Here is a 21,627-nt window from a genome sequence, read left to right as displayed (position 1 = left end):
TTGATGATCCAGAGGGTCAACTGCTGTGCCCCCAGTGTTTCAGCAGCACTTGTTTTAGTCAGTGGTTGAAATGTTAATTTGTGGTATTGATGATAACAATAATATTATGAAAGTGCATTGAGTGAATATAATAACTGCTTCGTTAGGCATGAATAGGCACATTTAGGACATCACATAGGCAATTCAAAGGCATTTAAAGACAATACATATTTTAGAAATACAATACATATTATGCAGTGTACAGAAGGAAGATATCAGTGACTACAGGGCTGTAATGTAATGTTTGTGAGGGAAGTAATGATAAAGTCAGTATCATACAGTACAGTAGTATCCATCCATTATTGAACAAAGCCTTAATTGTTTTAATCAAACTTTACTCAACTCCTTGGGATCAAAGGCAGATGTATTGAAGTCCGCCTGTTGCCACCTCAACCTCACAACACCACTAGCACACAGAACAGCGACCTGCCTTGTGACCTCATCTGGTGTTAATTTGAACACTGATTAGTGGAGAAAACATACCATGTGGGGTTCTGTGGTTGTCACACTGTTTGCCAAATTATCCAATTAGTCTGCAGTCTGACCGGCGTTGACTGTTGGCTGAAACCTGCTGTGAATACGAGCTTGTTCTGGAAACCACATACGCACTCAACACACACTCAAACACACACTCAACCCTAAAACAAAGTGTAGTGGCATTCAAACAACAAACAAAAAGCCGCTTCAGGGGATTTGAAGTAATTTCCAACACATTGTGACGTGATACTGTAAGCGGGGCCTTCTATAGTGTGTGCCAGGCCAGCGCCTACGTCATTGTAGTCCTTAGCGGCCATTTCTTGGGTAAAAACACAGGTGTTTCAATTGTTTGATTGCATAGAACTAATGCTATAGTCTAATCAGAACACCTGTGTAAGGCTGTGTTTACCCAAGAAATGGCCGCTCTTAGAACTACATTTGGCACACCCTATTGAGTAGACCTACGCGCTTGGCCCTGTCGATTTATTTTGAATGCTGATTTGACAACACAAACTTGACCAAAGCCGGGTGCACTGAATGGATGATACTGTATAACTAGAAAGATTTGCCTCTCTATTTTGTGCACAAAGTACTGATATAGTCCAATATAATATTTCCTAACCCCAATATTTCCGATATATATATAAGTCCGATATAAATATTTTTGGCAGTACGGTTGGCGCCACTGTCCTATAAAATGGCTATAGCGTACATTTCCATTTCCTCTGTCTGGGGATCACACAAATGCAGTTTTAAATGTCAATTCCAATTGAAAATGTAATTATAATAACATCCCTCTGACGTGGGTTGAGGACCTGCCTGTTTGAATTCTGATGACTTGGCACTAAGACATACGACAAAAGCCTTCACCATAGTTTATCAGCATACAATAAACAACATGAAATGATTCATGCTCTGAAAGCGTCCATGTGGCTTATGTTATGTAAATCAAGTATTATCAATGTGATCTTCCACATAAAATGGAATGTGACAACTTTGAAATATAATAACAGTGTACATGTAGGTGTCAGGCTGGATAATAGTTACATTACAAGGCAACGTGATAGGCAGATGATGACTTGAGATTTGTTTGTGTAAATACTGTACGGCAGATGTCGTGAATGCTAAGCTAAGCTTGCTATGCAAGGCATGGAAAGCGGATCTCCTTAATACTGATGTCTTTAGCAACAGTTTTGAGGCACTGATATCCTCTCACTGCTTACGAGCCCTAATCCAATTTTAGAAGCACAGCTGCATTTCAGTTTGGAGATGGAGGCAGTCATGATGAGGGTGGTTAAATATATACACGTAAGAAACCCTTGCTTTTTAAGTGATAAAAAAAGAAACCCTTGCTTTATTTTCTATGGAATTCTGTCAAACAGTAAGGATGCTTTTATGTCAAACTGAATCCTTGCAAAAAAGCTTTTAGACAATTTAGTCCTTTGAAACTCTACATTATCAAACAAGGTGGCACATAATGCCGTACTTATTTTCCTTGGCCTTACTGTAAACATCAGTTCATTAGGTCCAAATAGTGACTTCAATATGATTCAAGTTCCGTTTTTCAATATTAGATATTTTCTAGTCCCCGTATGACGTTGCAACCACACATTCCTTTAACTTTGACACATGGGTGAACGGAGGGTGGTGGACAGTATTCATTTACTCAAGTATACTGTACTTGAGTACAATATTGTGGTACTTTTACTTTACTGGATGGGAGTGGATCAGGGACGTGCAGAGAATGTTAGAGAGGCAGGGGCTGAAATGTCTAAAAGGGCCTTATGGTGAAAATATTGAAACCAGCAGACCTCCAAGGAGGTCTGCTATTTTCAATACACTAAACTAAGCATAATAGTGGCGTACGGTATGGATTTCTACACTGAGAGGGCAATTCTTTCAACATAAGATGCTGCATTGAAGTTCAGGAGTTTGGACAAGGCTACTTCTCTTGAACGCTGCCTTCAGGTATGGCATGGAAAGAGGGCATTTGCAATTCTTTCACCTCAGTAAAAACTGCACCCATGGTCTGGAGAGAGCACTTTTTTACAGACGGGTAAAAGGGCAGGGGCTCAAGAAAGACCCCTTTGATGTCTATGTGTGCACGTGCCTGGAGTGGATGGTAGCGTCCAGTGTGGACACTCCCATCCACTTCAATTGAGAACGATATATTTTTATCTTTATCTTTATCTTACCCATTGGGAATGACCCCGTTTAGGGTCAAACCAGCGACCTTCTGATTCAGGCCAGAAGGCCTCACCACCCCCTCAGCTACAGCCGCCCAATTAGCACATTTCGTTCAGTGAGTGGTTATTGCTGTGTACCAACAACATTAGGACATGACTATCTAACGTTTGACTGCATGCAGTTAAATCATCTTTTGGTGGTAGAAAACAGATGTCAGGATGGCAGAGTGCTGATAACTTCATCAGATGGTCAGTGTACATGGTTTCAGAGGTTCAGCAGGCCGTGATGCACCATGGGAGAAATACTGCATGCCATGGTCAGGCGCTTTTAGTATCATGTCTGTTCTGTTTTAGACCAGAATTCCTCTGACGGGATGATCTATAGTTCATTAGCGATCTAAAATGGCCATGGTCTGTGTGTGTGTGTGTGTGTGTGTGTGTGTGTGTGTGTGTGTGTGTGTGTGTGTGTGTGTGTGTGTGTGTGTGTGTGTGCGTGCATGTGCGTGCACGCTCGCGCGTGCGTGCGTGTGCGTATGTGTGTGTGTGTGTATGTTTGCGCATCCTTGTGTGCATGCGTGCGAAGCTTCACACCATCTGTGTATTTCTTCTGTATCTTGTCGGCCCTGATGAAGACCACCTTTGGGCCGAAACAAACTATTTCTTTACCTGACATTAAAGCTTAAAGAAGAAGAAGAAGATATTTTACCTTTAAGAAGATGTGCTTTGGATTCATTTTTGTTTTTGTATCTGTATGTCTGTGTTGTGTGTTCATATGATGATTAATAAAGTCATTCTGGTTATTAAGTATGTTTTCCAGAGCCTGTATATGAACCTCTACTGACTGTAGACATTATCTACATCCATAGTTATCAAGTCCAATGTGAACTACTAAATAACATATGCTTTTAAGGCTTTGGTTTATATTTGTCTTTCTTGGACTGCTTGTGCAGTTGAATCTTGTCCAGTGTTCTGAGCTAAATCAGAATAGTAACAGAGATATTCTATACTATCACTGACAAGTTCCTCTTCACAAGATTGGTGTTAATGCCTCTCAAGAATATTCCTTATGGAGGCAAATGGTTATTTAAAATGCCAACGTCCACGTCTCTATCATCCATCACCACTGATGTCAGCCTCCACACGTGATATTGGCAAACCTCCATCATCTGAATATACTGTAAGCAAGCAAACATGCAGACACTGTCAAATCTTCATTTAACTCTGCTGTGGCCATAGCTGAACGGGAAAGATAAGGTCCCAGGTTGAGTCCCGGGCTCCGGCAATGTGTCCCAGTGCAAGACACTGCTCCTCCCCTCAAGTCTGCAGGGTCAGACTTGACCCAGGTGATCAGCTGCAGTGATCCCGCACACATGGGGGTGTCGCACCAAATTCTGGGCCCTGGGCACAAGGATTCACTGTTTTATTTTGTGCTTTAACTATTGAAAAATAGCAGATATTCAAGCTCACAGCGCGGCACCGAGTGCCGAGCTGCGAGCTTGTAGATCTGCTATTTTTGAAAAATTGTGAACATTTGTGCACGTTTTTTGAAAAACCTATGTTTCTATGTCAGTGGTGCTCAAACCTTTTCATGTGAAGGACCCCCAAAATCATATGTATTTGACCACGGACCCCCATCTCAAAATATTTAGTTCCAGGGACTCCCCAGAAGCAACATTTTAGTTACAATTGTTCGCTTAAAAAAATACATATATTCAAAGATTTGCACACATTTTCACAAAAATAGCAGATCTACAAGCTTGTGAGTTTGTATATCGGCTATTTTTCAATAGCTAAAGTGTAAAATAATTAAGGCCCCTGCACCATGGGCCATAGTAACTCAGTCCCACTTCCCCCCCCCCCCCCCCCCCTTGTGACACCCCTGCCCCCAGGGGATCAAATATAAATTCTTATCATTAAAAAGGAGGTGTCATCCACTGCCACAGTGTTTCCCTTTTCTCCTATACATAATATACAGTATGTTTTGTATTGGTTGATGACATGTAATACTGCGTTATTATCTTATGCTATGTTGATTAATTGAACACATAGGACCACAATGGAAACAAGCCCCCAAAACATTTTTTTTGTTTTTTTTAGATTTGTTTTTGGGCTTTTTATGCCTTTATTTGATAGGACAGTGACAGGAAATGGGGAGAGAGATGGGGAATGACATGTGGCAAAGGTCGTCCGGATCGGGAATCGAACCTGCGACGCCAGCAGGCACCATAGCCTAGTATGTGGTATGCACCTTGACCACTAGGCCAGCGGGTGCCCCCCCCCCCAAAAAAAAACATTTTTGTTTTATCCTTTTAGCCTTAAAGGAGTAGTTCACCCTCAAAAGGATTTTTTCCTATTGATTAGTCATGCCATGGAGACTTGAGTTCAATAATATTTATTTTGAATTCGTCGCATTCCTAAGACAAAAAAAAAATGATTATAGTAAATTTACCCCCCTTGTATTTGGGTCCCCATCCAGGCCCTGCAGCATTTGGGTCCCCATTCAGAATCAATAGGGGTAAATTTACTATAATCAAATCTTTGTCTTAGGAATGCGACAAATACCAAAACATATTATTGAACTCAAGTCTCCATGGTGTGAGTAATCAATAGAAACAAAGTATTTTGGGGGGTGAACTACTCCTTTAATGTCTGACTGTATACCACATGCTGTTTACAGTTCTGGCTAATAAAGTATTATTATACACATACAGTACTGTATTATTTATGTACTTCTTAACTTGAGAACATTGTGCAGATTTCCTCCATTATGAATGCAGATGAGTCAACCCAGTGAGACCCTCGGGGGCAGAGGGCCCAGCAGGTGGAGAGGCAGTGCGCGTCGCAGTGCGGCCCCGGTCCCAGGCTTGCGTCATTGCCACTGTAACAGGACACTAATCCAGGGCCTGATGAAGGCAGTGGAAACAGTACAGCAGAGCGACTCGCCACAGAGACAATCTGGCTGGGCCACCTCTCTGCCCTCACACCACTAATGTGAGACCCTCACTGGGTACTTTGATTTCACGCCCAGCCTCCCCCCTCCCCTTCCCCTTCCCCAACCCCCCCGGCCAGGATCTCTGTCATTAAAAGGTCAACATGAGGCCAACGTTGCTGGTAGCTAGACAGTACAAGTGCAACAGTTAATCCAACGAATTGATTTAATTATAATATAATATATTTTATATGATTTTCTAAAATCCTGAAGTAGCTGATCTACATACTCGCAGCGCACCACAATGTTGTGAGCTTTTAGATTAGCCATTTTTTCTGTTTTTGTACGATGCCGTTGCATGACAAGATTACACATTTAGTTTAAGAAAAGAATAATATTAATCAAATAAAAAAATAAGAAAAGGGGGGGGGGGGGGCACAGGGGCGCAGATGGTAGCGCTGTTGCCTCATAGCTAGAAGGTCTATGGGTTCGATTCCCGCTGGGGGCGTGTTCTCTCCTCCGCGTCATCAGTGCCCATACCCTAGGTGGGGTTGGCAAAAGGCCCAGCTTTCTGTGTGGAAATTGCATGTCCTCCCCATGTCTCCTAGGGTATGTTCCCTCACAAAAAATTGTCCTGGCCACTGGCCAGCCAGTGTGCCTGACGGAGGGGAAAGGAACTGGTTGGAATAACACGTTACGTCCAGCGAGGGGAATTTCACCCTTGTCAGGGGAAAAGAAGCAGCTTGGACTCCTCATGCATAGAAGGAAGCATGAGGTCAGTCCGTTGCTCTCCCCAGGTTGGCAGAGTGAGTGTAGCGCCCAGGGCAGGAATTTCAGGGAGGCCATGAAGGCCATGGCCGTCCTTGCCCCTCAGTTTGGCCTTGTGCCCCTTCAAAAAATGGCATGACCTGAGGCCACAGTGGCCTTAATGCCCCAGCTGACTGTACCACTTTCTCCTCTTAATACCCGCTCAAGGACCCCTGAACTTTGAGAACCACTGGCCACTGGTGCCAGTACGCCCAGAAACGCCATTGCAGAGAACCATACCAAAACATATCTTCCAAGGCAATCTGAACAGTTTAAGAGCTGCGTTTCTCAAATGCCCTTTGACATTAACACTCTAATAAAGAACCCAGGTTTTTAAAGCAAATGAATAATGTGGATGATGTCAATATGACAATTATTCTCTAATTGCCTTTAGTCTTTCAATGGACTAAACCTTGTTTTATTTGATGGCCTTCCTGCCCTAGCATTTGGCCTTTGTGCCCTCCCAAAATTGACAACAACAAAGGCCAATTGGCCTTGCCCCTAAAACGACGAAATTCTAGGCATGGTAGCGCCCATGGATTACATTAGACAATTGACACCGGGTGAGAAAAAAGGGTTACAAAAATTGTGGGATAAAAATAATAATGAAAAAGCTATGGAAAGTTGCAGCCGTAGTAGAGAGCAAGTAGGAGATGATTGGACTGTGGACATAATAACACACACATCATCACATCTTGAGCTGTGGAGTTGGTGATGATGTGTACGAATATGATAAACAAACAAATAAATAATCAATCAAGTAAGCAAAGTGTGTTTTTTACAAGGCATAACATATTTATTGTTATACACAAAACTTCATCTCCAAAGACTTTGCACAAATCAGTGGGGTAACATTAACTTTGAGATATCAAAAGTTTCCCACTTATCCTTGTTACCTTGCAAAACACTCAAGTACGCCTGCCTTTCACATCCCCCAAATGGTACATTACAACCAATTAGAAATAAAATATATATTTATTTTAATTTTTTAACTGTCCAACTTTACCATATATGCATTACATTACCAATTACAAACAAGTTATGCTCATTGTCAAAATACAGGTGTGCAAATTGTTAGAAAAATACCAGCTCATACCAGATTCTGGATTGTGCTCTGTAAAAATCCTTACAAATAGTATATAATCTATATAGAAATGTTTCCAACATGCAATGTTGCATTTCAAAAAAATATTTCATAAACTGGCTGTCTGTTTGACCCGTCCTGTGTGGTTCAGTGCTTGCAGTCTTCACCATAATTATGAAAAAAGGGGGAAAAAACGAATGAAAAAAAAAAAGAAGGGTGAAACTGTTTTGAAGCCGTACAGTATTAGCACAGTACAGTACAGTAGCTAACTCCATCACTCACATCATCAATGATTTTGTCTAGGCTTGGAAATATCATGGTCTGCCCTGCTGTTTCTATTTCACATTATGAAAAATAATAATGACTGGAAAAGAAAAACCCATATATTCCAATAACCTAATGTGCCATCTGGACAATTTGCAGCTATCTCATTGACAAAATAAGCAGACTCCAAACATTTTTTTTTTTACATTTCTTCTTTTTTTTTAACGCTACAAACCATATAAACAAGTCATATTTTGAACTGAATTATATGGCAAGACGATTAACCTAGCCATTTTGAAGCCCTTTTCGTGGTGATCAATGCTCAAAAACAACACATGTACACATTATGTATCATTTGTACAATGAATAAATAGTTAAACTTAGAGATGATAATGAACATTTCTCATAAATAAACCACATTCAAACAAAATAAACCCACTGTACCTGCAACAAAAACTATAAACAGTTTGGACAAAGTGGCATTTCAGCCTCTTAAGTCCTAGATATACTCCATCGCACAACGAATAGAGAAAATAGGCCGTCTACAAGCTCAAACACGAAGAACTGTGAGATTTATAGATTGCCTATTTTCCCTATTTCCAAAGAAATTTCAGAAAATATCTTAAAGCATTTCAAAACCTTTCCAAAAGTCTCGCCTATAATGACATGCCCAAAATGGGGACGCAAGGGGTTGAAAGCGTCTAAAGAAGCAGGATTCGGATGATGGCAACAGTCAGATCCCCGTGCATACCTCCCCCCGCCCGCCCCGGTCCCCCTCCCATCCCCGGTCCCCCTCCCATCCCCACGCAACAAAATTAAGACAAGGATGTCATCTCTCAAGAGGTGTCTTCCCACTCTTCCTCATCTTCTTTTCTCTGAGGTAAACAGTAGTATACTGTCAAAAGTCTTCTTTTAAAGGCATCTCTCCTGACCCCTCATTAGGTGCCACATTCCCCCCGTAAGCCTCGACCTGAATAAATTCAATACCCAAGTTCCACAAACTGAGACTACAGTCTCACAGGCAGTGGTGGACAGTAACTAAGTACATTTACTTGAGTATTATTATTATTATTTTCTTCTTTTCTGCATACGTTCGCTCTTTGTTGGGTTTTGACTCCACTACATTTCTAGGAAGGGGAAAAGTACATTATGAATGAACCACTGAAGCCCTGCTTCAAATCTAGTTACAGTAGCAACAGTAGTAGTAACAGTTTTTCTATTTGAACTATTTCTGAAGTTTATTCAAATTTTTGGCGCAGCATTTTTAAATTGTAATACAGCAATGCATTGATATATTTTTTAAAATGGGCGTAATTTGTACTTAAATCATCATCATTTTAAAAGCATGTACTTTTTAAATTTAAAAATGAAGCACTCCAGTATTTAAACTCAAGCACACATTTGACTGAGCAACCTTCACTTGCAGTTGAGTAATATTTGACCAGGAGGAGTAAAGGAGTCAAGCGCTGGGGCTTGAGCACTTTGTCCACCACTGCTCACAGCAGGCGTTTGAGCAGGGTCAACGTCATCCCCTCCAACAGAAAGCAGGTGTTTAAACTGTCTGCTTTTTACCTGCTCTTCACAGCTTTGTGGTTGTACCGTCACACGCACAAACCTGCCTACGAAACCTCATGCAAAGTAGCCTAGGCATGTGCTGCGATGACATCGAAGTAGTTATCGCTTTCTCTTTCTCTCTCTCTCTCTCTCGATCTTTTTAAATAAATAACATCATCTATAAGACATTTGTTGCTTCACGCTTCACTATACAGAGCTTAGCTGGCGCTTACATCGTGAACGTCTACCTCACGGCAAGTTACCAATGCCAACTGTCAATGAACGCTCCCTGTCCAATTCTAAAGTCTAAATGACGTCTGTGGTACGACAAAATAAATGCAACGCATAGACTTTTCTTTTGCAGCGGTGCAACGATTTTGGCAAAAATACAATAATCCTTCTTTTAAAAAAATAAAACATATTGCACTCTCAGTAAAATGAGCCTGTAATTCTTGAATTACAACCATATATTCTTTCTTTTCTTTTGTTTTTACTGAAATAAATTGAGAAAATATTTTCCAAATAAAAAGGGAAAAACTAAAACAAATGTATCGATCAATACTGAGTTTGTTATAAGAAAGGTTTTTCATTTTCAACTATATGTCTATGACTGCAGGTAATACCAACATTCAGAGAACAACAATGAACAAAGAAAATCCTACAGTTAAAAACAAACAAACAAAAACTGTACCATGCATTGGGGACTGTTTTCAAAGCATTGTGTCCTGGATTCCAGTAGTAGTTAGACAGAGCAAGAGTGGAAGGAGCTGCAATGGTGATTGGGTAACAGAGTAAGACTGGCTAGTGGCCGTGCTAGCACTGACTGTTAGCTAGCGTTGGCCGTGTCCAGTTTCCTGCATCGAGTGTAGCGTGAACCCTTGGTGGGGGGGCTCTCAGAACACCAGAGCACACTCCCACTGTGACACACAGTCCCCTGGACGACGCGCGTGCTCACATCTCCCCATCAAAACGTCAAGATGGCAAAATAGAAAGGCAGCTGTTCGCTCCCGTCATCTAAAAGTGCATCTCCACACTCTTCTTCCAGCACAGTCAGTTCAGTCAGTCAGTCAGTCAACAGCACCTCTATCTCTGCCAACAAGGCAGAGGGAGTGGCAGGAGCTGCTTGGGTCAGCACACGTGTGTGGGTTTCAATTTTTTTTTTTTTTTTTTTTCGTAGTTTTTTTTTCTGGCTGCGTATGTGTTTGCTTTGTTTCTTCTTCTTTTTTTCTCATCTTAATTTTTTTTATTTATTTTTTTCCTCGCTAGACAACGGTTCACTTCAGCTTTCACAGAGGCCAAACGAGTGCTAAATCATTGGGCTGGGGCATGTGAAGGCCCGTGACAGGGTGGTGGTGTTAGTGATGGCTTTCTCCCGCTTTTCCTTGGGCGTCAACGTTGAATCCCTAAACACCTTTGGCTGCCTCCGGGGTCTGACTGGCTGCCAGCGACACAACTCTACCAGTTACCATGGTTTCACTGTGAACACAAAAGAGTTAGCGTGTCACATTCAGAAATGTCACGTAGTCTATCTGTGAATGGTTAAAGAAGCACATCGCCCATTTTCAATCATAACTTCATATAATGATAGGCTAAATGCACAGCAGCCATTTTGGAAGGATGTTCAGTCTCTCCTCATTTCCTTCAAAGGTGTTACCAATGATACTAATGAAGGCTCTGTTCCATTTCATGTAGCACAGTGGTTCTCAAACCTTTTATTTCAAGGACCCCCATAACTCTGAGAGTGTACAAATGGAACCAAATGGACCCTTAAGCCCGGATCAGAGTCTACGGTGGAGACCTATCCACCACAAATTTGAGGTGGAAAGCTTTCCACCTCAAGTCAGAAAATAAGTGCAGGCCATCATAGTCACGGCCCACGGTGAAGTCCTTTACCCCGTCTAGACCGGTCCAGGTCGACCAATCAGTGAACGGGGTGTAGAGCGTGCCTGTCTGATAGTAAAAACAGAGAGATGTGTTGGGAAAGCTCTCCACCTTGAGGAATGATGTAACGTTGTAGTTTCATGACTCAAAAAGACTCGAAAAGACTACACCGCGGTGTAAAGCCTTCCACCGCGGACCCGACTATGATTCGGGCTTTACGGGTCAATTTGTAAACTCCGAGTTACACACCTTTTAAACCTTTTAAAGGGTCATTTGGAACCCCCAAGGAACCACGAGGTTCCCTGGACCAGGTGTTTCCAATGAGCCAACATATACAACAGAGGTCTTCAACAGGGGGTAGTGCCGGGGGTCCGCGAAATTGTTGCTTGATTAAACAATAAATTGTTCTAATTTGTCTTAAAATATGTTTAAAAGGATTTCCACATGTGTTAAAAAAAATCATGATTATGTCCATTTTGAATAGCTTGTATACATGATTACGCGTGTTTCCTAAACCCACCAGGCTTGAGTTAAGACCCGCCTCGCGGAAACGCGATAACTTCCAGGAGTGGCTGAAATCATTGCCAGACACATGGAGGGTGGATGTCAGACCTAGTAAAGGCATGAAGACAATCTTAAAACTTGTTCAGAAAAGCCTGCATTTGCACAATGCACAGCTATTAATTGTTCAATACAGTGCTCAAAATGAACTGTGCTAAAAGAAAATACTTTGTAGTGTGCTTAAAAAAGGGAAAACTTTGTAACTTTGCTAAAGAGAAAAACGTACTGAGAAAGCTATTAATTTGTTACTACTGTGCTAAAAATAAAAACTCTTACTGATTATCAGTTAAATTGTTTGGATATGGCTTTGGGCATATTATGCTGCGTGTATTATTGTAATGGATCAGTAGGTAGTAGGTAGGCCTATAGTATTGCTTTGCACTAAGAGCACTATATGCACTTTCATACTTAAGATTAAGATTATTGAGAGAGGCGTTTCCGCACGGCGGGTCTTAGCTCAAGCCTGGTGGGTTTAGGAAACACGCCATGATTACTGTGCAATTGACAGATTGTTGATAGTATTGACATTGGTTCTCAGTTATTAAATAGTATGTTTAGAAATGGTAGTGGTATGGCCACCCTGCTCGCTGTACCTTGTACATGTATGTTTTATAGGAAAGAGATGCTGTAGCCCCGACCCCCTACCCTAAGAGGTGGTAGGGGGTCCCTGCTCCATCTCCCCATCAGTTTGGGGGTCCCTGGCCTGAAAACATTGAAGACCCCTGATGTACAATACCAGCACCCTGATGCCGTTTGACCAGAATGGAACAGAGCCTTCATTAGTATTATTGGTATCACCTGTGAAGGAAGTGAGAAGAGACCCAACTTCTCTCCCATATGGCTTCAAAATAACGTTCAAAATTTCAAATCTTGTTTGAAATGACCAAAACCTGCCTACTGATGATGTCACTGTTAGGCAACTGTCTGCAGTCCTTCTCTGAGACACAGTCAGATCAAGTAGACAGAAATGGTAGCAATTTACAATGGAAATGAGTGAGGACCAATAATATGAATAAAGGTGAACTGGTCCTTTAGTAAGTTAGAATGTGAATAAACTCACTCACCTGAGTAACAGCATCATCATGTCAGGAAGTGGACAAATATTATGGCAAGGCCAATATTCAACAGCATCACCATGGCAACGAGGACTGAGTTAGGACCCTGCAACACATGGCACAGTGATATGAGAAATAATGACATGGATCACATTAACATTAAACATGTATTTCTAGTAGGGGTGTAACAATATAGTAACTGAATCGAAAAATCGATTTTAATTTGCAATGATCCACGTTTGCTAAAGCAAAATATCGTACCGTTTTGGCTTTGTATCGTATCGTATCGTTTTAAAATGCGGTAATCGGTATCGAATCGTTTTGCAATGGAAATAATTTATTGTATGAAAACTACCTTGTAGCAACTCATAATGTAATAACGGCTCATAATGTAATAAGGGCTCATAATGTAATAAGAAAAATTTAATAAAAACTCATAATGTAATAATCAGCTCATAATGTAATAAAAAAACTAGCGCATAACGTAATAATGGATTTTTCAATAATGTAATAACGTAATAATGTGTTACATTAAGAACCTCCACATAGGAGGCTCATAATGTAATAAAACTTCATAATGTAATAATGTATTTTTATTACATTATGAGCTGATTATTACATTATGGGCTTTTATTACATTTCAATTATTACATTATGCGCTTGTTTTTTATTACATTATGAGCTGATTATTACATTATGAGTTTTTATTACATGTTTTTATTACATTATGAGCCCTTATTACATTATGAGTTGCTACACACCCTGCCAACTTTGTTGATGAAGAATGGAGCAACTATCTTCTAAACATGCAGCAAATGAATACATATGGGGAGCATTTACCTGTACAAAGAGCATCCACAATGTTCAACATACAGTTTGTGATTGTATCGACACTGGGTGTTGATGCAACATCGATAATATCCCCATGTGGTCAGTATGACATTGACGACATTCTGCCATTGCTAGTTCTGGGCCACTTTGCCGAAGGTCATGGGGACCATTATGTAAGCCTTGACGGACCAGTCACACACTTGATTCAAAGAGCGCACCACTTCGATCTGTCCAGACTTAGGGGCCAGAGTGAGGGCCTTACGGCGAGAGTGCCAGAGCAGGGCAGGATTTACCCTTCATGGTTAGGGTTAGGTCACCCGCGTGCTGGTGACCTGTGGTAGCCGCTGGCGCACAAACGCACACGGCCACTTAGACTTAGATAGGAACGGATAATGTCATTATGAGGACGCACACAAGCACCACCTCTCACTTCAAACTTGGTTTGATCTTTTTCCCCTTCTCCACCAGCATACAGTATCAGGTAGCTACAATTTGACAGTCCAGTAACTACAAGCCCTGGCTTCTCTATCCCACAAAAACATCAATCAAACAGGTAGCCACATGTATCACAGTCAAGCTCAAATTTTAAATAACAATAGTGTAGAATATGCCCAAAGATGGTGTATGAAACAACAGAGACGTCCATACATTAGCATACAGGGACGCGAACCACTGTTGCCTAAAACCGGGACCCTAAAAGCAATGCGCACGTTATTGCACACGTGCGTGCCCATTCTCTAACGTTCGTGCAAGCGCACATAAACCACAGGGTTGCAAACAGGCAGTGAGTGATTGACAAACAGCCTCAGCATTGAATTCAGACGCGCAATGAATTTGTAGGTCTACATGTTTTCTGATTGGTTAGGTGAGCATGTTTTCGTGAAAAGAACATGATAAATGTCTATGCAACCACTGAAAACAGATAATATTATTGGCACAATTTTGTAGTGAATGTTGAAAAGCGGGACATATTAGTGTTTTAGAGATATTTGTCGGGACACACAGCTTGAAAACGAACAGTTCCGGCCAAACCGGGACGTCTGGTCACCCTACTTAATAGTGTGGTCTCAGTTGTTATATGAGATAAATGAAGGTTTCCTGTGCAAGGATCTCCCTTTAGTTGACTTTGTACCAGTGAACTGTACTATCATGAACCTTTTCCTATGCAAACTTCTAATGAAGTCTTCAATCAATCAATCAATCATTCAATCAATCAATCAATCAATCAATCAGTGATAGATAGCACCTTAACTCTGCAGCCCCACTGAGGCGCTCCAACACAATAGTGCACCAGTTCTTTTAGAGTTGTGCATACTAGTATCCACCTAATGTTTCTTCAAAACCCTTAACTCATCCAGTGCCCGGAATCTCCACTAGAGGGCCAGAGTGAAGGACAGTTCGAAGTGGTGCGCTCTCCTCTGCTTCCTGGACTCTTTGAATCAAGTGTGTGACTGGTCCATCAAGGCTTACATAATGGTCCCCATGACCTTTGGCAAAGTGGCCCAGAACTAGAAATGGCAGACTGTCGTCATACTGACAACATGGGGATATTATCGATGTTGCATCAACACCCAGTGTCGATACAATCACAAACTGTATGTTGAACATTGTGGATGCTCTTTGTACAGCTAAATGATCCCCATATGTATTAATTTGCTGCACGTTTAGCAGATAGTTGCTCCATTCTTCATCAACAAAGTTGGCAGGGTGTGTAGCAACTCATAATGTAATAAGGGCTCATAATGTAATAAAAACATGTAATAAAAACTCATAATGTAATAATCAGCTCATAATGTAATAAAAAACAAGCGCATAATGCAATAATTAAAATGTAATAAAAGCTCATAATGTAATAATCAGCTCATAATGTAATAAAAATACATTATTACATTATGAAGTTTTATTACATTATGAGCCTCCTATGTGGAGGTTCTTAATGTAACACATTATTACGTTATTACATTATTGAAAAATCCATTATTACGTTATGCGCTCGTTTTTTTATTACATTATGAGCTGATTATTACATTATGAGTTTTTATTACATTTTTCTTATTACATTATGAGCCCTTATTACATTATGAGCCGTTATTACATTATGAGTTGCTACATTCCTATTTGTGCCTTGTATTTGGCAATTTTAAGAGGGAAAATGAAAAAGAGGGGTCTAATTACCTTTCCATTCCATATAGCTACTCTTGGTCTATCGATAAATGTGTGTAATCTCTGTGTTCATGTCAAGGTGGGTTTGTCCATATGTGTTGAAATATAATGTCCATGTATTTTCTATAGATAATCACATTTTAAATCATTGAATCGAATCGTATCGTTTCGCCACGAATGAACCAATATCGTCCATGTATCGTATCGTTAACCATGTATCGTGATGCTTATCGTATCGCTGTTAAAATGTTTCACCCTAATTTCTAGTCTTTTAAATCGACAAGGATGAAGAGGAGCAAAACAGTTGTGATCGCTCAAGCTAATTTATTCTTAGTTGTGCAACTGTGCTACACCGTGTTGGTGTTTTATCAATTGAAATCAATTATTTTTGGCAAGCGACATGGTCATATGCTAAAGCAATGGTTCTCTTAAAGGTGATACACCATGCATTTAAAAGGTATTTATATCATATTGTTTATGTCCCAAAAACGTTTTTCAAAAGGTTTGAGAATAAATTACCACTCCTGAATAGAGAGCCTCTCTCATTTTTGAATGGCTCTCAGAGCATTTTCAGCTGCAGTACCACCTTTGGCCTGAACTGCCACCCCTGCAGTACCACCTTTGGCCTGAACTGCCTCCCCCCCCCCCCCCCCCACAGCCTGTTTTGAGAACCCGTGGGATGCTTTTAACCTCCGCCTTCCCAAAACCAGAGAAAGACACAACGGTCAGAAATGGGACTTTGTGAGGATAGAAAGTGCTAGTGGGACCCCAAAAAAAGGTTTTAAAATAGGAAAAGTGAAATTTCATGGTGTATCACCTTTAAGTGCGGTCTGCAGACCCTCAGGGTTCCCTGGGTGGGGGGGGGGGGGGGGGGTCCCTTAAAGGCATGAGTGCCAGTACCAAGAGTGTACAAATGGAACCAAATGGTTCTAGTTGTACACTCTCAGGGTTATGGCGGTCCTTGAAATGATTAAGTTTGAGAACCACCATGCTACAGGCTCCAGGCCTTAACCTCTTGAACCCCATTGCCCGGGGGCAAAAGGTGTTGACCCCTGAACAGCTGTCAATAAATGTCAATAAATCAATAGAGACCAAATCAAACTCCAATTTCTTTGTTGATTATTGTTACAGTGGTCCTACAGCATAGTAATCAGCTGCCATTGTACTTTTCATCCATACATTACTCATATTACAGTATTATTACTACTTATTGTTACTCGTTTTTATCATTTTTCACCCTATACTTTAACATTACTAATATTACAGCACTACTCTCACTCAAATATGTGTAGAGTTTACATAGTTTGGAATATATTCATATAATTTTGCCTATCAATTGATGACACCCTGGTGAACAATTTCTCTATTCACTATATATGTTTTCAATTAGGTCTCGAGGCTCATTCACTATTCAGAAGGCAAAATTTCCATAGGCGGAGGTCTTTTTCAATCATCTTTTCCTAGGTAAATGATCACAGCAGGACAATTTGGTAAGAGAAGTGTGATGTTTTACACTGCATTTGTGGATTTTCAGGGGTTAGCTGAAATTTGGTGGGTCAAGAGTAGCCACAATCATTGTAGTTTTGTGTCCACAACTGTTCCAATTTGGGCATACATTTTAGGCGGATTTTTCCCCTGGACCCCCCTGGGGCTTAAGAGGTTTAACTACCAAAAGGACCACCTCTATTCCCTCGTTGCCCACATACGGTACTTACTTTGTCCTCCAGACTGTCGGCAATCTCCATGCTGGACTTCTTTGAATCCATGAGGCTCTTTGGCTTGAGGGAATCCTGCTTCCTGAGTTTGGGCTCGTGCTTGCCGTCCCGTAGGGAGGGCGGCTTGGGAGTGGGTGGCTTCGGTGGGGGCATGCGAGCCAGGTCTAGTTGGCTCGGTTCCTCATCCAGGAAGTCGTCCTCGAGCTCCGGTGGCGGGGCTACCTTTGCGGTCTTGACATAGTAACTGTGGTACTGAGTGTGGAGCTGGCCGTTGACCGGAACATGTGGAGGGTGCCCTGCATGAGCGTGCCCTGGGGCGTGCGCCAGGGCGTGCTCCGGGGCTTTCGTAGGTTTAGGTGGCGCCTCCTCTTGGTGAGGGGGGGCTCTGTTGGCTTCGTTGAGGGAGGGCCTCTCCTCTTTGCTGACCTTGCGACTAGGCCGCTCCTCCTTGCTGACCTTGCGACTGGGCTTCTCTTCTTTGCTCGCCTTGTGGGAGTGCCTTTCTTCTTTGCTGGTTTTGCGGCTGATGCTGTTGGCGAGCAGGCCTTTCTTTTTGGAGTTGGGCGAAGGGGGAGGCGATGGCGCTGTGGCTGTGGGTGGGGAGTGAGGAGGGGTGGTGCCTTTGCGGTAAAAGTGTGGGGACTCTTTGGGAACTTCTTCCTTCTTCACAACAGGAACCTCCTTGACCTCCGTGAGTTCCATGAACTGTTGGTTGATATAGTCAGGCCCTGCAGGGGAGAGGACATATATTAGTATTATATAACATCAGGGACGTGCAGAGAATGTTACAGATGCAGGGGTTGACATTTCTAAAAGGACACTCCAAGTTCTCCAAGTTGTGAGCTTGGAGGTCGGCTATTTTCGATGCTTGATTTCTACACAGAGAGGACAATTCTTTCAACACCAGTAAGACTCCCTAATCGGGAGATAAGCGACCGTTGGTCGCTTATCTCCACAAATATCACAGCCTCCACCTCTCACGTCATACGGGCAGCCATAGTTACACCTGGAATGTTGAATCTCCATATATGGAGATAACCTACCCATCACACAAAGTCTGACCTCACCAGCCCATACCTGGGCATGGACGACTTATATCTCCATATACGGAGATGGCCATATATGGAGATACGATGACATCACAGAGTCCACAGCTGATGATGTGGCGTGATGTCATACAATACACAAACAAGCCCTATATAAAGGGGCAATTCTCACCAGGGAAGAGAGCATTCCCCACTAGCTGAGTATCTTAAGATGGTTGGATGTGATGATAAGCCACAAATAGGCCAAAAGTTTGTTTTACCAATTATCAAGACATACGGGCAGTTGACAGTTTGCCATTGTTACTCATTGAAGTTGAATCTCCATCTGAATCCCTTTTATGCCCATATATGGAGATCCCTGCTCTGAGTATCTGACATCATTAATCCCTTTTATGCCCATATATGGAGATCCCTGCTCTGAGTATCTGACATCACTAATCCCTTTTATGCCCATATACAGTATGGAGATCCCTAACAGAATCCATTTTATGCCCATATATGGAGATACCTGCTCTGAGTAGCTGACATCACTGTGATGTCACCTGTTTATGCCTAAATATGGAGATCCCTGCTCTGAGTATCTGACATCACTGCGATCTCACCTGTGATGTCACAGTGACACATCACCTCAGTATCTGTGATGTCACAGTGACACATCACCTCAGTATCAGGCGTTACACGTATACATTGAGCAGGGCAAAGGTGTGACGTGTGTGACGGACGGACGGACGGACGGACGGACGGACGGCCGGTGGAGGTTTTCATACTAAACTGCGACCTTACGGTCGCAATAAGATGCTGCATTCAAGTTCAGGAGAGTTTGGACAAGGCAATTATCTTGAATGCTGCCTTCAGGTATGGCATGGAAAGAGGGCATTTGTGTTTCTTTCACCATAGTAAAAACTGCATTCATGGTTGGGAGAGGGCACTTTTTACAGATAGGTAAAAGGGCAGGGGCTCAAGCCCCCTTTGATGTCTATGTGTGCACGTGCCTGTATGACATAATACACTAGTAGAGGAAAGTGTCTAATGTCTATGAATGGTTACTGTACAAAACAAAAGAGCAACATGCCTCTTCAAATCACAGTCATGTCATGAGAATATAATAAATATACAGGGCCACCAATAATGAAACATCCTATTTCTGAGGCTCAGATGACATAGGAGATTACTGAACTCTGAGCAAATGCCAAGACTAATCTGTAATCTCCAACATCCAAGATCTCAGATTAGGAGAAGAGAGGGCTATGTGATGTTGACTGCTGCTGCCTGGAGAGGTCTGTTATCAACTAGGTTTAAACCAGAATATGCCCTGTGTGTGATGTTGAAACAATTCAGAGAATACAGGCGAGCACAGAGTACAGGCGAGGGCAAAGGAAAGTGTGTCTGTGTGTGATTGAGAGATATACACACACAGTGCAAGGGTAGATAGAAGAAGATTAATCTATGCATTGTCACAGCAACTGTCTCACAAAGGAAAGCTCCTTTGCGGTAATGTCTCTATCATCACTGGCTCCCTTTATCAGCCCCTTGTTTTCTTAGAATGGCGCTTTGTTATCGTATATCCATTATTCCCAACACCCTATCAACCAACATGGCTCACTATAAGAGTGTTTGATACCAAGGTGCAGTGATGCTTCCTTTATTTCATTTGCTTTGATCCCCCAAAGCAATCTGCTGAAGCTCCTTGAACTGCTGTCTCTCTCTCTCTCGCTCTCTCTCTCTCTCTCTCTCTCTCTCTCTCGCGCGCGCTCTCTCTCTCTCTCTCTCTCTCTCTCTCTCTCAATTCACATGTAACTGTGGGGAAAACAAATGTTTTTTTCCCCTTTTTGTTCGGTATTAATTAATATTCATTAGATACAATGGGCTGACAGTCATTTTGTTGTTCCGTTTTTGCCACTTGTCGCTGCTAAATTATACGTCATGTCAAAGTGACTCAGTCGGCTGACAATACAGCTTTGTCTGCGGAAGAACACATGCAGTCCTGCTGCAACAGACAACTGGGTCGACTGGGTAAATGTTAAGACATTTTCAGATATTTGACTAGAGATAAGGAAAAGCTAAAAAAAAAAGAAAAAAAGAATTAAGGCACCATCCATAATCATTTGTTATACACCCATGGCACTAGGTGAAGTCACCTTTGCAGACCACCAGGAGAAAGAGATAGTCAAAACCAATCGGTTCTCACCAAAATTAAAATATGCTGCAGGCAGTGTTGTTTTTGACACATTTTGATTTAGTTTTAGTCATAGTCTTTTGACTAAAATGTCATTTAGTTTTAGTCATAATTTAGTCACTTGAAAGGTTTTAGTTTTAGTCTAATTTTAGTCAACTAAATATCATAAGATTTTAGGCGACTAAATCTACAGTTGATTTAGTCAACTGAAATGTATTTTGGCAGGCCTTGATGGCATCGTAATGACTGATTTTACACTTGGGTGTGTGCTGAAAATAGCCGATCTATAGCCGATCTGCTATTTTCAACACGCAACACCTGAGAGCAACCAAACATAAAATGACTCTCTTCTCCACTAGTCCCTCCCTAACGTTTTAGTCTAGTTTTTATTCTGTTGACGAAATTGTCAATATATTTAGTCTTAGTTTTAGTCATCAGAGTTTATTTTTTATTTATATTTTATTTATTTTTTGTCGCAGTCGACAAACATTTTTCGTCATAGTTTTAGTCGACGAAATCAACACTGGCTGCAGGCCTGGCAGAGCTTGCGTCTCAGAAGTACAAAGCAGCCGCCAAGTGCTTCCTACTAGCAGCCTCTTTCGACCACTGTCTGTGATTTTCCAGAGCTTCTGTCTCCCAGTAACGTAGCCGTGTACGGAGGTTTCTGTGCACCGCCAACATTTGACAGACAGGAGCTCCAACGAAATGTAATTTCCAGCAGCACCTTTAAGTTATTTCTAGAGTTAGAGCCACAAGTGCATGACATCATCTTTACGTTCTACGGATCCAAGTACGCCTCTTGTCTCAAACTACTGGATGAAATGAAGGACAACCTTCTGCTGGACGTGTATCTGGCTCC

General features: G+C 41.7%; 1 protein-coding gene across 1 annotated transcript in view; it reads right to left on the bottom strand.

Annotated features, from left to right (window-relative positions):
- Positions 1-12,862: 12,862 nt before the first annotated feature.
- The window catches only part of jph1a (junctophilin 1a), a gene marked incomplete at both ends in the record, with an annotated part of 90,126 nt that continues 81,361 nt past the window's right edge, over positions 12,863-21,627 (bottom strand). The window contains 2 exons of the mRNA XM_080751557.1: positions 12,863-12,943; positions 17,547-18,274. Coding sequence (XP_080607683.1) covers positions 12,863-12,943; positions 17,547-18,274 — 809 coding nt within the window. The remainder of the gene's footprint in view (positions 12,944-17,546; positions 18,275-21,627) is intronic.

Source organism: Nannobrachium achirus (assembly GCF_963921795.1).
Source record: "Nannobrachium achirus genome assembly, chromosome: 21".
NCBI lineage: Eukaryota > Metazoa > Chordata > Actinopteri > Myctophiformes > Myctophidae > Nannobrachium > Nannobrachium achirus.
This window is presented reverse-complemented; position numbering and strand designations above follow the sequence as displayed.